We start from the raw sequence: 12309 nt of genomic DNA, 5'->3' as shown, positions 1-12309 counted from the left end.
CTCACATGCTACTGGTGGGAATGTAAAATAGTACAACTACTTTGTAAAATGGTTTGGCAGTTTCTTTAAAAGCATATACTTACCATACAATCTAAACATTCCACTACTAAGTATTGATACAAGAGAAATGATAACATGTGTCTGCACAATGACTTGCATACAATATCACTCAGCAATAAAATGAAATAAACTACTGATACACACAACAATATGATGAATTTCAAAATAAGAATGCAAGCGAAAGAAGCCAAACAATAACAGAAAAGACTACATACTGTATACTTCCATTTATATAAAATTATAGAAAGTGTAAACTAATATATAGTGACAGAAAAAGATCAGTGGTTGCCTGGGGATGGTCAGGGGGAGGGAGGGAGGGATGGTTTACAAAGACACATGAAGAAATTTTTTGGAGTAACATGTTCATTATCTTGATTGTGGCAGTGATTTCATTTCAAAAGCCATGAAAATATACACTTCAAATATGTGCAGTTCATCAAACATCCAGTATACCTAATAAATATGTAATTTAAAAGAATAGGTAGCCTGCATTTCCCTCTTCCTTTGGTGGATCAGTTGAAGGCTTAGAATGACCACAGTATAAAAAGGAAGATTAGAACAGAATTTCCTTCTTCTAGGAAAACACAGAAAAGAGGAGGATGATGGGGAAAGGAAAGAGAATATTTAAATATTGTATACTCTCTCTTCTACTCCTATCACAAGGACCATATTCCTTCCTCCAGATTGTCATTCTCCAGGTCAGAGATCACAGAAAGGACATTTTCTGGTTTAAAAACATCAACCCTGTGCCTCAGTTTTGTCTTTCCGCTTCACTTCACAGTCAGTAGATGGTACTGATGACTAAAAAGAATTACCCAGTGAGGATGGAGCAAGCCTTCAGGAAAAAGAAAATTAATTTCTTAGATTATCTGATCTGTTGACCATCTGAGAGAAAATATTAATAAGTATTTGACAGAATTGGCATTTCAGACATAAACTGAGGATAGGTGCATAATAAACTAAATAAACTGCTTAAATAATTATAACTTCATAACAAACAAAGGGTTGTTCAGGACACAAAACAATCAAAATACACTACTTGGCTCCACAATTGATGCTATTTACACAGTGATAATAATGTAAACAATGACTACTGACTTGGCCAAAACTGTTATATAACTCTATAAGGAGGATGGGGTAGGAGGAACAGGAAGGTAGGGATACAATGTGATGTAAGATGCATAAAATTTCAAATACTATAACAAAAAAAGAGCAGATATGTCTAATATTTCTAAGTTAAGAAACAAAAGAAGAAACATATAATTTAGAAATATGAAGTAAATACCAGATGAAAAAGCTGAAATAATTGGAAGAGACTATCTCAGTGGAGTGAACTGAGGACTGCTGGGTTTTTGCATAAGCATCAAATATTATGTGATTTTTAACTATATTATGTTACATTATTTTGATTTTAAAAAGAGAGGGCATTTCCACCTTGGCCAGTCCTGAGCATTTCCCCTTAGCTTCTTATATTTGTGGACACCTCAACCATTTCTCAGGTCTACCCAACCCCCTTCTTACCCACTTCACCCCACCTTGTATACTTCATGGCAAGTTCCTTCCCACATTTCTTCTCAAGGAAACAAATAATTTCCATGGTCCAGTAATTACACGTTCTCAAAATCAGTGCCAAGAAACTGCACCAGCACTAAGGAAAGGAAGGAAGATAGAACATTAGAAAATAATAGGCCTTCTTCAATTTTTCTGCCTACTCCCACACCAAATTATTCATCGTCCTCCTAATAGTTAATAAGAAGAAATAAGTTACATACGTTTCCTGAGGTAAAATTTGTGTGTGAATGGAGGGTGGGCTTTGAGAAAGTGAAAGAGAAATCAGGAAAGATAACTGGATTCTGCCTCCACTGCAGGGCTATTATGGAATGATTCTTTGCTACTGGTTCAATATTTTTAATATCAAGAGTTTTGTGTAATCAGTCTTTGATACAGCATTTCTACTTCTACCTATGAGGAACTAGTTAAGCTGGATTTTTTTAAAAAATTAATCAGTCTCTTCATCCTGCCCTCCAACCCTGCCTCACCCCAGCGAAGAATCGGAAGGTCCTTTGCTGAAACTGTAGCACCTGGAACAGAAAATGTTCTGCCATGGCTTAATTTTCTCTTTATGGAGATCACTGTCCTGCATCTACCACGACCAAGCCTGGGGAGAATACCATCAGTGCTGGAGAAGAAGCCAAAACCAGAAGGATGAGCAATGGGATGGGCTAAATATGCTACACATTAGCTGATCAGGCTAAAACAATCCTCTACGGATTGACTTTTACTCTTATTTAGAATTTTTGAAGCACCTAAACTATGCCAGGCCATAAGACAACATGGTTCCTATCTTTGGGAAACTCAGTTTAGTGGGAAGTAACAGACAAATAAACAGATAAATGATCAATATTCATAATATATATATGTATGTCCAATATGCTGTTAGGAATACAAAGAAAGTGACAATTAAATCTGCTTGTAGAAATCAGAGAAATCTTTACAAAGGAGATGACTTTTTTTTTTTAAAGGATAAGATATGCTCTAGTGGAAAGATTTTTGAGCCATAAATTAGATGAATTTTGTCCTAATTGCGTGAAGTTAGGCAAGTCACTTGAGCTCTCTATATTGCAATATTCCTTTCTACAAAATATCTGCCTGCCTATCTAGTGAGAATCTAATGTTTGTGCAATTGCTTTATAATGCACATGTATATTTAGCTCTATGTACATTTATAAAATGCTATTAACATAGAAAGTACTGTTAAATGGGTAAAAAAGAGAAAACTGTTTTAATATGTAATTTCTTCCTCTCAGTCATGAACACCATATTCCCTCCTCTGCTCCTTTCTCAGGATCAAAGAATCATCTTCCTCACTCAGGGGAGTGGTCTGGGTCAAGTTTCAGGTCTCAGAAAAGCTTCTGTGTGGACTAAGGATCTCAATAGTACTCTAATTTGTCCACTGGGTGGCAGGGCTGAGCCAACTGGGTTACTGAATTGTGTAAGAAAGAATTTCTCAGAAAAGGGGAAGTTGGTTTAAGCACAAAATGTCCCATCTCTCTCATGTTTATAAACATCAACACGGTCCAAATTTCCCTCATAGAGAAATAAACCATCACCCCTCACCACCTCACCACCCTCACCACCCTTGCTCTATACATAATTGGGCCACAGGCTTCGAGGAGGGACTGGTTATGTTCAAATATAGCAGAAGGAACTGAGATTGAGGTTTCTTATTGTTGATAAGAAACTATACTAGGTTCTGAATTAGTAACATATTCTACTCCAGAGACATATCCCAGTCCACCAATGCAGTTTATATTTAATAACATATCTTCTCTATGAAATGTACTCTGCTAGATGCTATGAAGAATAAAAAGATTAAAAAGACACAGATCCTGCTCTCTAGGAATTCATTACCTAGGAGAGAAAAGAAACTTTACATGTAAGTTCCATATGAGAAATATAAACAATGTGGAATGGAGTATGCAAAGAGAATGAAATCCTATCTGGTTACAAGATGAGAGATGAGGGGATTTGGGAATCAGGAAAGGTTTCATACAGGAAAAGTCATTTGGCTGTCTACTGAAGAGTGGGTAGGATTTCAAAAAGTAGAGATGGGAAGGAAAGTCAGGCATTCCAGGTAGAGAGAAAAGCATAAACAAATGCGGAGAACGATATATTAGAGGAATACTGAGTACTCAGGTTTGGCTGATGTGTAGGGTACACTTCTGAGGAAGTAGAGAGAAATGAGACTGGAAAGTTTGGTTTAGGCCAATTTGTGAAGGCTTTAAATACCAGGTTGAAGCATTTGAATTTGATTCAGTAAGCAGTGGGTTTTGGAGCATCACAGGAACAGATAGGAACTCAATTGTGTTAGATTAATCTAGTCATGGTCTACAGATTATAGCAGAAAGATCAGCTAAAAGCTATTAAAATAATCTAGGCAAAAGTAACAAGGACATGAACCAGAGTGATGGCAGTGGAGTAAGAAATAAGAAATTCTAGAAACACTGGAAAGATGGCCTCTTCAGAATTTGGCAGTTGATTGAACGTGGGGAATGTCAGAGAGGAAGGAATTGAAGGCAACTTCGGGATTTTATGCCTTGATAACCAGGGGAATATATAATGGTCCCATTAAAAGAAACAAGGGTAAGAACTGAGGTTGAGCACGGGGGAAGATTATGAGCTCCATACTAGACAAGTTGAATTTGAGATGCCAACTGGAAATCTCAAGATGGGCTAGAGGTTTCCTTGAGTGATGTACAGATGGACAAACTGAACAGCAAAGCTTGAAGACAGAAAAGGAGAGGGCCAAGGAGAAAAGCTTTCGGGGGGGCGGGGGCAGAGAAAAAAGGAATTGCTAGCAAGGGAGAAAAAGGATAAAATCCAAAAGTCAAGATGAATGTTTAAATTTAAAAGGATGGCAGTTTTCAAATTATATAGGAGTCAAGGGAAATAAGGCCTAAAAAACTACTCTGGTTTCCTCTGGAAAACTTGAAGAAAACCATTTCAGTGATAGCAGAAGCCAGACTACAAAGGGACAAGTTTAGCCAACAGAGAAAGCTGGTATAATTTACTCTCTTAAGAAATTTGACAGTGAAGGAAAGAAAACATATGGGTGATAGCATGAGAGGGGGAAAAATTTTTTTTTATATAATAAGGCAACTTTAAGAAATATCTTAAATGAGTCTGCAGTAGTTCTGAACAAATTAATTTACCTCCTCTCCCCATCTTTCCCTGAAGTTGGACAACTTCTACATCGCCATTCCTTCCTCAAGATAGTAGAAAAATAGACCCCAATAAACATGAAATGTGGGCTTCCAGATGAGGGTTTTTTTTTAATTGAGGTAAAATTGCCATACAACATTATATTAGTTTCAAGTGTACAACATAATGATTGGATATTTGAATATGTTGCAAAATGATCACTACAATAAGTCTAGTTAACATCTGTCACCATATATAGTTACAGAATTTTTTTCTCGTGATGAGAACTTTTAAGATGTACCCTCTTAGCAACTTGCACATATGCAATACAGTATTATTAACTATGGTTGCCATGCTGTACATTACATCCCCATGACTTATTTATGACTAGAAGTTTATACCTTTTGACTCCCTTCACCCATTTTGCCCCCCCCCAACCCCTGGCAACCACCAATCTGTTCAGATGAAGTATTTTTTGATAATTAAAGCTAAACTGAAAAACAAGAACCCTTACAAAGCAAACTAGAGATAAGACTCTAGATTAAGTATTAAGAATCTTGGGTTTGGAGACGTATGTCCTAGGGTAAGTCACTTAAGTAAAATAAGGGAATACGTCTTTTTAAAAAAAGACTGCTAGAGTCCCCTTTAACTCTAACATTTTATGAGTCTTGCTCTGAATCCTTCACAGTGAAGATCAAACAGGATACCATGTGTTAAAGCACTGAGAGGCAGGACAACACATTAGAAAGGGTACATATAGACAGATCTGGGTTCAACATCTTGCTCTATTTACAAAATCTGTGACTGCAGGCAAATTACTTAACCCTTTGAGCCTGACTTCATCAACCCTGAGTCACAGGGTTATTGTGAGAATTAAATGAAATAATCTACCCTTAAAGCCCTTCTGGAACAAGATGACAGATGAACCTATAAATAAAATATTATTGAGGTAATTATGTAAAGGAACTGGTCCATTATAGGTGCTCAATAAATAGCCAAAAAGTCACTTTGAACTCTAAGTTCTGTTATCTATGACTTGGAGGCATACGCAAAGTTGATCAGTCTCAAATGCCACACTCCCTTTATTTGTCTCTAAAATAATATTCCCTAGAGGAGAATGGAAAAGATAAGAGTAAAAGGGAAGTTTACTGAGTGGAGATGACAGTAACAATTAAAAGGAAAAAAGAAGGGGTTATTAGGAAACTTGAGTCTTTAGAGTCCTAAATGTTTATCACACCAGAGGTTAAAGAAAAGAGAAATGCAACCAGCTCCTTGTCTCTGATTGGCAGTTGAGCACTGAGGGCACTTCTCTTCATGAACGCTTGGGCTTTACTCAACCACCTCCTGTAAAGCAAACAGCAATCACCACTTGGTTTCCTATTGGCACTGAGATTGAAGAGGGTGGGGAAGGAGCAGGTAAAGATGATCTAATTTGCAAAACTGGACTTAGCCCTCCTTTGCTGTTCCTTACTGGACCTGCCCTTTTTCTCTCTTGCACCCCACAAGTGTTTGTACTCTGTTTTCAGGACAGAAGTTTACAAGATTTTTTCTTCTTTGGCACAGGAACTGAGAAAGAAGAATCAGAAGGCACATTTTCATCAGAATACCAGGTTATAAGGTGAAAGGTTGTAAACAACTTTGCCAGGGGGACTCCATTTCAGAACATGCTTTGGCTACAGGCCTGGTAGGCAGCAGCTGCTGCCAAAGTGAAATAGGTTTTTGGCATTTAAGGGAACCCAGTCGTAGCACAGCGCAAACAAGTGGTCTGTACTGAGTTTTGAACGGGAAAGAAAGAAGAAACTGGAGCCCAAGAGAGGAACTTAGAGCAAAAGGGAATGGTATTAAGGTTTTTTTAAAAGTCAGTAGTTCACAGATGTGCCCAAATAAATATCAGCATTCCCTTTTCTCTAAGAGGTCCCAAATCAACACCACCCTGGTCTATTACACTCACCTCTCCTCTCAGTCCCTCAAAATTTATGTAGTTACACATCACACACTGTTTAACAATATTGATTCATGTATTTCTTTGTAAACATTTTGATATTTCATATTTATGTACACTTTCATATGTATCAAACTAAAAATTCTCAGAAGCTACAATTCAAAATTTTAAAATTACTTTAATGAGAGTCCCACCTTCCCTGCTCCAGATAACTCAATCAACTCAATCAATACTGTTGACCGACTGAAAATAACTCAGGCCTTATTGGTTAACTTTCTTGAACACGGTGCCACCTCAAACCCACACACCCTAAGGATCAACATGTTCCCGTTTTTGTTCCTGGGGGTTGGTGCTGTGTGTGTGTGTGTGCTTTCCGGTAGTCTTGATGCCTGATTTTTGAGCTTGCTTAATGGTGGGGTTGAGTTGTAACTTGTTAGCCTTAGAGTGTCAACCTAGTTAGGGTGTGTGAGGAAGGAAAAAGGATCTTTCACAGAAATGAATAGCCGTCTTTTTGCTGAGAGGGTAGGATTTCTGGATATTCTAATGCTTCTTATTTACTTCCCCATCTCAATCTTCGGGACATTGTCTTTCTCTTTCCAGCACAAGAAATGAGGTCATCTCCTGATTCCCTAACAAATGGGAGGGAATCAGGAATCAAAGACAAGGGAGGAGAATCCCTGTATCTCTGCACACAAGTTTTTCTTATTGCATTTATGAAAAATTTCTCAGGAGTCGGTTCCTAAGGCACCTCATGGCCAGCTAAGGAAAAGCCCATCTGACAGAGAGCCAAACGACAACACAGGATGAAGAGTCAAGGCTTCTTTTAGCATGAATACATAGTGTGCTAGTGATCCTTCTGTCTTCTCTTCCCTTTCTCAGCAATTTCTAAACAGCTTAGGGAAAAAACCAAAACACAACAAAAAACGAGAAGCTTTTCAAAGACAGGGGAATTCTTCCTTCAAACAGGAATACGGCCATCTTTCCTCGGACACTTTGGTTACAAACAAGAGAACTTTCTTGCTTTTAACTAATTTGAAGGCTGTGAGGAATGCAGGCAGCAGATTTAGGGATGTACCTTTGATTTCGTAAGTTGGAGAGGGGACGAAGACAAGAAAGAGTTAAAGTAACTCGGTGGGGGGAATGAAAAGAGTGAAGCACCCTTTTTTTTTTTTTTTTCCTTTCCTGGAGAAGCAGGGAGTGAGAGAGAATCAGAGCCTAAAGAACACACTTTACTAAAGAGGTAGTGAGGTAACTGGCGGAACATAAAGTGTTCCCCAACTTTTCAGTTAGGGACTGAAGAGATGAGGGGATAAGCAAGAGGATGTGGACACGCCCGCACTGTTTCCGGTCCCGAGAACAGAGTGGAGGGCGCATGGGCTGAGGCACACAGCCCCGAGCCCGGGGGCTAGAAAGGGAGGGAGAAGGCCGATCAGTCCCACATACTCGCTTTCCTGTGAGCGCTGAAGAGAGGTTAAAATTTTGTGACAAGCTCTCTTTTCCTTCCCGCACAGCAGGTTTTTTTGGGGGGTGGGGTGGGGTGGGGTGTTGTTTGTTGGTTTTTAAGAGGTGCGGGGCAACAGAAGGACAAAGGAGATGTTCCTGAACAGTAACAGCGGCACTCCCTGTCCTCCGCCCCGATCCTAAATTATTCTGGAGCTCTGGGATTGTTTTTCACACGACTTGCGATTTGTGAGTCGGAAATAAACAGTTGCCTCTAAATTAATTGCATTGGCTGAGGCTAGGCACGAAATTCCCTCATAAGCACATTTTCCTTTTACCTCAAAACATCGCTGGCACCCCAAAAGTATCCTTCGAAGGACTCCGGCCTCGGATAAATTTTAGGGGCAGCGAAGCCTCCCTTCCTTTGGGCCCAAGGGAAGCCGCCCCACAACCCCTCCACCCCCTCCTCCTGGCCCTGCAGCGATGCACAACAACTATTTTCCCCGCCAGGAGCACACTGTGTCCACGCGCTGCTGCGACCTCACTGATTGGTCGGGCTCCTGGTAAACAAGGAACGGGCAGCCAATGGGAGGGCTGTGCACGAGGGCAGCACGAGCCTCCAGGCCAGCGCTCGCGTGGCCCTGCCTGCCCGGCTACTATATAGAGCAGTTTCCGGCTCTTACTTGTAACTCTCTTTTCGTCTCCTCGGGCGGTGTGCTTTTAGCTTTTCCGCAGAGATCCGGGGCTCTCTTCCAGCTGTTGGAGGAAAAAGAGAAAAGAAAGGGTTTATTTTTCTTTTGAAATCCCTTGGCCTAAGCAGCAGCTTACAATTTTTGTGGACATCTTATCGAAAATTTAGTAGAGGATTGAAGAGTGAAATAATTTTAACTTATTGCTAAGGGTCCTTTGATTTGGGGTTCTGTTTTTCCTCCCTCGTTTTTAACTCTGAAGCCAACCCAGCCCGATTATGGTGATGTTCAAGAAGATCAAGTCTTTCGAGGTGGTCTTTAACGACCCCGAAAAGGTGTACGGCAGTGGGGAGAAGGTGGCTGGCCGGGTGATAGTGGAGGTGTGTGAAGTCACTGGAGTCAAAGCTGTCAGGATCCTGGCTTGCGGAGTGGCCAAAGTCCTGTGGATGCAGGGATCCCAACAGTGCAAACAGACACTGAACTACCTGCGCTACGAAGACACACTTCTCCTGGACGACCAGCCAACAGGTGAGTGACCCAGCTGTTTGCTGGAAGGTGAAAGCTGATTCGAGAAGAGAATTGAAAACGAATAAATGGAGCCTACAGTATAGATTCTAAGTTGCTCAGGTTGTGTGGTTTGCATTTTGTGTGGCTTCCTTATCTTTTTTATTTTTAATTGGCAAACTCCTCCCTCCCCCCACCCCCCACCCGAAAAAGGGTGATGTGTGCAGTTTCTTATGGTGCTGTGTTCTGTAGGTGATCCTGAGGGATGTTTCCTTAGCTATTGAAAGATTTTCTGTGTGCATAACTTGTTTATTCTGTTTGCTTCCTGTTTGAGATGATAGTAGCTTAACCGTCCTGGTTGAGCCTTTGAGCACTGCAGGGCTTTGCAACTTTTTGGCCCAACGAAATGTATCAGAATCTCTCGTTTAAGAACATAAGGGATGAAAATGGGGGTTCTACAATACTCTTGTATGCTGCCCAAGAATTCCATACCTCACAGATGCATTTTAAGTGTAACAAACCTAATGGCTACTCGCTTTTGTCTCCCTTCAGGTGAGAATGAGGTGATCATGAGACCTGGAAACAAATATGAATACAAGTTTGGCTTTGAGCTTCCTCAGGGGTATGTATCAGCTAAATGCATCTGTGGACTTATCTTCCCCTCCTTTGATCACTTACTCTTCTTGGAGAGCATTTTTAAATTAATTGTTTCTTTTTTCTTGATAAAGGCCTCTGGGAACATCTTTCAAAGGAAAATATGGGTGTGTAGACTACTGGGTGAAGGCTTTTCTTGATCGTCCCAGCCACCCAACTCAGGAGACAAAGAAAAACTTTGAAGTGATGGATCTAGTGGATGTCAATACCCCTGATTTACTGGTGAGGTTCATTTTAAGATTCTATTCTTCTGGGTTTCAGGGATAATAAGTCAAGTGTCTAGGGCATTAGAGTGAAGCCCCTCAGGATCAAGTCCTAAGTCATCAAGGTGGGAGGGAAAGCTGCCTATTCTAAATAAGCAGTGGAAAGGAAAGAGAAGCAGAGAAAGGATCTCCAGAAATTCTCAAAACACATTTTTCTCCTCCATTCTACATAGGCACCTGTGTCTGCTAAAAAGGAGAAGAAAGTTTCCTGCATGTTTATTCCTGATGGGCGGGTGTCCGTCTCTGCCCGAATAGACAGAAAAGGATTCTGTGAAGGTAAGGATCTAGTGCTTAAAATGGGAGACTAGTAAAACAGGAACTGTGGGTTTGGGGGTGAGGGCAGGAGACAGGGACAGATGAAAAGTCATCAACTGTACTAAGCATCAGTTCTCATCTTTCTCATTGCTAGGTGATGAGATTAACATCCATGCTGACTTTGAGAATACAAGTTCCCGCATCGTGGTCCCCAAAGCTGCCATTGTAGCCCGCCACACTTACCTTGCCAATGGCCAAACTAAGATGCTGACGCAGAAGTTGTCATCGGTCAGAGGCAATCATATTATCTCAGGAACTTGCGCATCATGGCGTGGCAAGAGCCTTCGGGTGCAGAAGATCAGACCTTCTATCTTGGGCTGCAACATCCTTCGAGTTGAATACTCCTTATTGGTGAGTGGGTGGGGCTGGAGAGAGAAATTGTTCATCTGTCAGAACAATAGTGGTGTTTTCTCCAGATCTCCAGTCTAACAAACTGCCGTCTTCTTTTCTAGATCTATGTTAGCGTCCCTGGCTCCAAGAAAGTCATTCTTGATCTGCCCCTGGTAATTGGCAGCAGGTCAGGCCTCAGTAGCCGGACGTCCAGCATGGCCAGCCGAACCAGTTCTGAGATGAGTTGGGTGGATCTAAACATCCCCGATACCCCAGAAGGTGAGCTAGACCTAATGTCTGTTCTTCCTTTCTGGCGTGCTTGAGTTTGTAAAATTGGTGACGGTCAAGCATTCCTTGGCCAGGCTTCTTATCCCCTTACTTTCTCTCTCTAGCCCCTCCTTGCTATATGGATATCATTCCTGAAGATCATCGATTGGAGAGCCCCACTACTCCTCTGCTAGATGACGCAGATGGTTCTCAAGACAGCCCTATTTTTATGTATGCTCCTGAGTTCAAGTTCATGCCACCACCTACTTACACTGAGGTGAGAATTGTCATTTTACCACTACATTTGCCCTAAGCCTACTATAGGAAGTTGACTTGGAGGGATTGCTAAACTGGGTTGTTCTTTTAGTTCTCACCCAAACTAAAATGTTCTTTTCTTTCTTCCTCCCAGGTGGATCCCTGCATCCTCAACAACAACGTGCAGTGAGCATGTGGAAGAAAAGAAGCAGCTGTACCTACTTGTTTCTTTTCATCTCTCTTCCCGGACTCGTACTTTTTTAGAGACTCAGTAGTCTCTACAGTGGGGTACCGGTCCACCCCAGCCTCTGACTCTCCAGTGTAGGAGGTGATCAGCATGCAATCTCCTGGGCTTTAATGGGTGCGCACTCGTCCTCAGCCAGTCAGATGTGATACGGGGTATTTTGCTGGATGGGTTTAAAAACATACTAGAAAAATTCAGGCCAATCCCATTTTCTTAAATCTCTTTGAAAATTGAGGCATTTTCAGTACTTTTGAATAAGGGGTAGAAATGGCCTCCTGGCATGGTCTTCCCAGTGTTTTATGGAGGGGATGATAGATTGTTATAACAAGAGACCTTGAACCTCTGCCATGTAGAGGAGAGCCAATTTAGCAAACTAGGAAAATGAAAAGGAAAAAAATCACGGCCAAAACTTTGTGAAAAGGATGTTCTTAAAATCGTTGTTCCCCTTTGTTTGTACACGTACAGGAAAAAAAAAAAAAAGCCCTCCAGAGCTGATTTGGTTTGGACTTTGGAGTGAGCTTCCCATGTGGATTAAAGGGAAGAAGCTCAAAGGTTGTCTTTGTTCAGAAAGTACTTAAATCAGGTGTAAAGCGGTAGTAACTGTGCCCCACCAAAGGTCTTAAAAGCCATTTTTAGAGCCTATTG

General features: G+C 41.0%; 1 protein-coding gene across 1 annotated transcript; it reads left to right on the top strand.

Annotated features, from left to right (window-relative positions):
* The first annotated feature begins 8842 nt into the window (after window positions 1-8842).
* Window positions 8843-12087, top strand: TXNIP (thioredoxin interacting protein). Its single transcript, XM_007182181.3, has 8 exons — window positions 8843-9360; window positions 9889-9958; window positions 10065-10212; window positions 10427-10529; window positions 10663-10919; window positions 11021-11177; window positions 11291-11442; window positions 11575-12087. The coding sequence occupies exons 1-8, from the start codon at window positions 9111-9113 to the stop codon at window positions 11608-11610; spliced, it is 1173 nt and encodes a 390-aa protein (XP_007182243.2). The 5' UTR covers window positions 8843-9110; the 3' UTR covers window positions 11611-12087.
* The last annotated feature ends 222 nt before the right edge of the window (window positions 12088-12309 follow it).

Source organism: Balaenoptera acutorostrata, chromosome 1 (genome assembly GCF_949987535.1).
Source record: "Balaenoptera acutorostrata chromosome 1, mBalAcu1.1, whole genome shotgun sequence".
In the NCBI taxonomy this organism is placed as follows: domain Eukaryota; kingdom Metazoa; phylum Chordata; class Mammalia; order Artiodactyla; family Balaenopteridae; genus Balaenoptera; species Balaenoptera acutorostrata.
This window is presented reverse-complemented; position numbering and strand designations above follow the sequence as displayed.

What these genes read in the sequence shown, in the direction of transcription:
- TXNIP (XM_007182181.3), top strand. Translation starts at nt 9,111, where the DNA reads ATGGTGATGTTCAAGAAGATCAAGTCTTTCGAGGTGGTCTTTAACGAC. An exon ending in CAGAAAAGGATTCTGTGAAG is followed by an intron (nt 10,530 to 10,662) that starts GTAAGGATCTAG and finishes TCTCATTGCTAG; the next exon opens with GTGATGAGATTAACATCCAT. An exon ending in CATCCCCGATACCCCAGAAG is followed by an intron (nt 11,178 to 11,290) that starts GTGAGCTAGACC and finishes TTCTCTCTCTAG; the next exon opens with CCCCTCCTTGCTATATGGAT.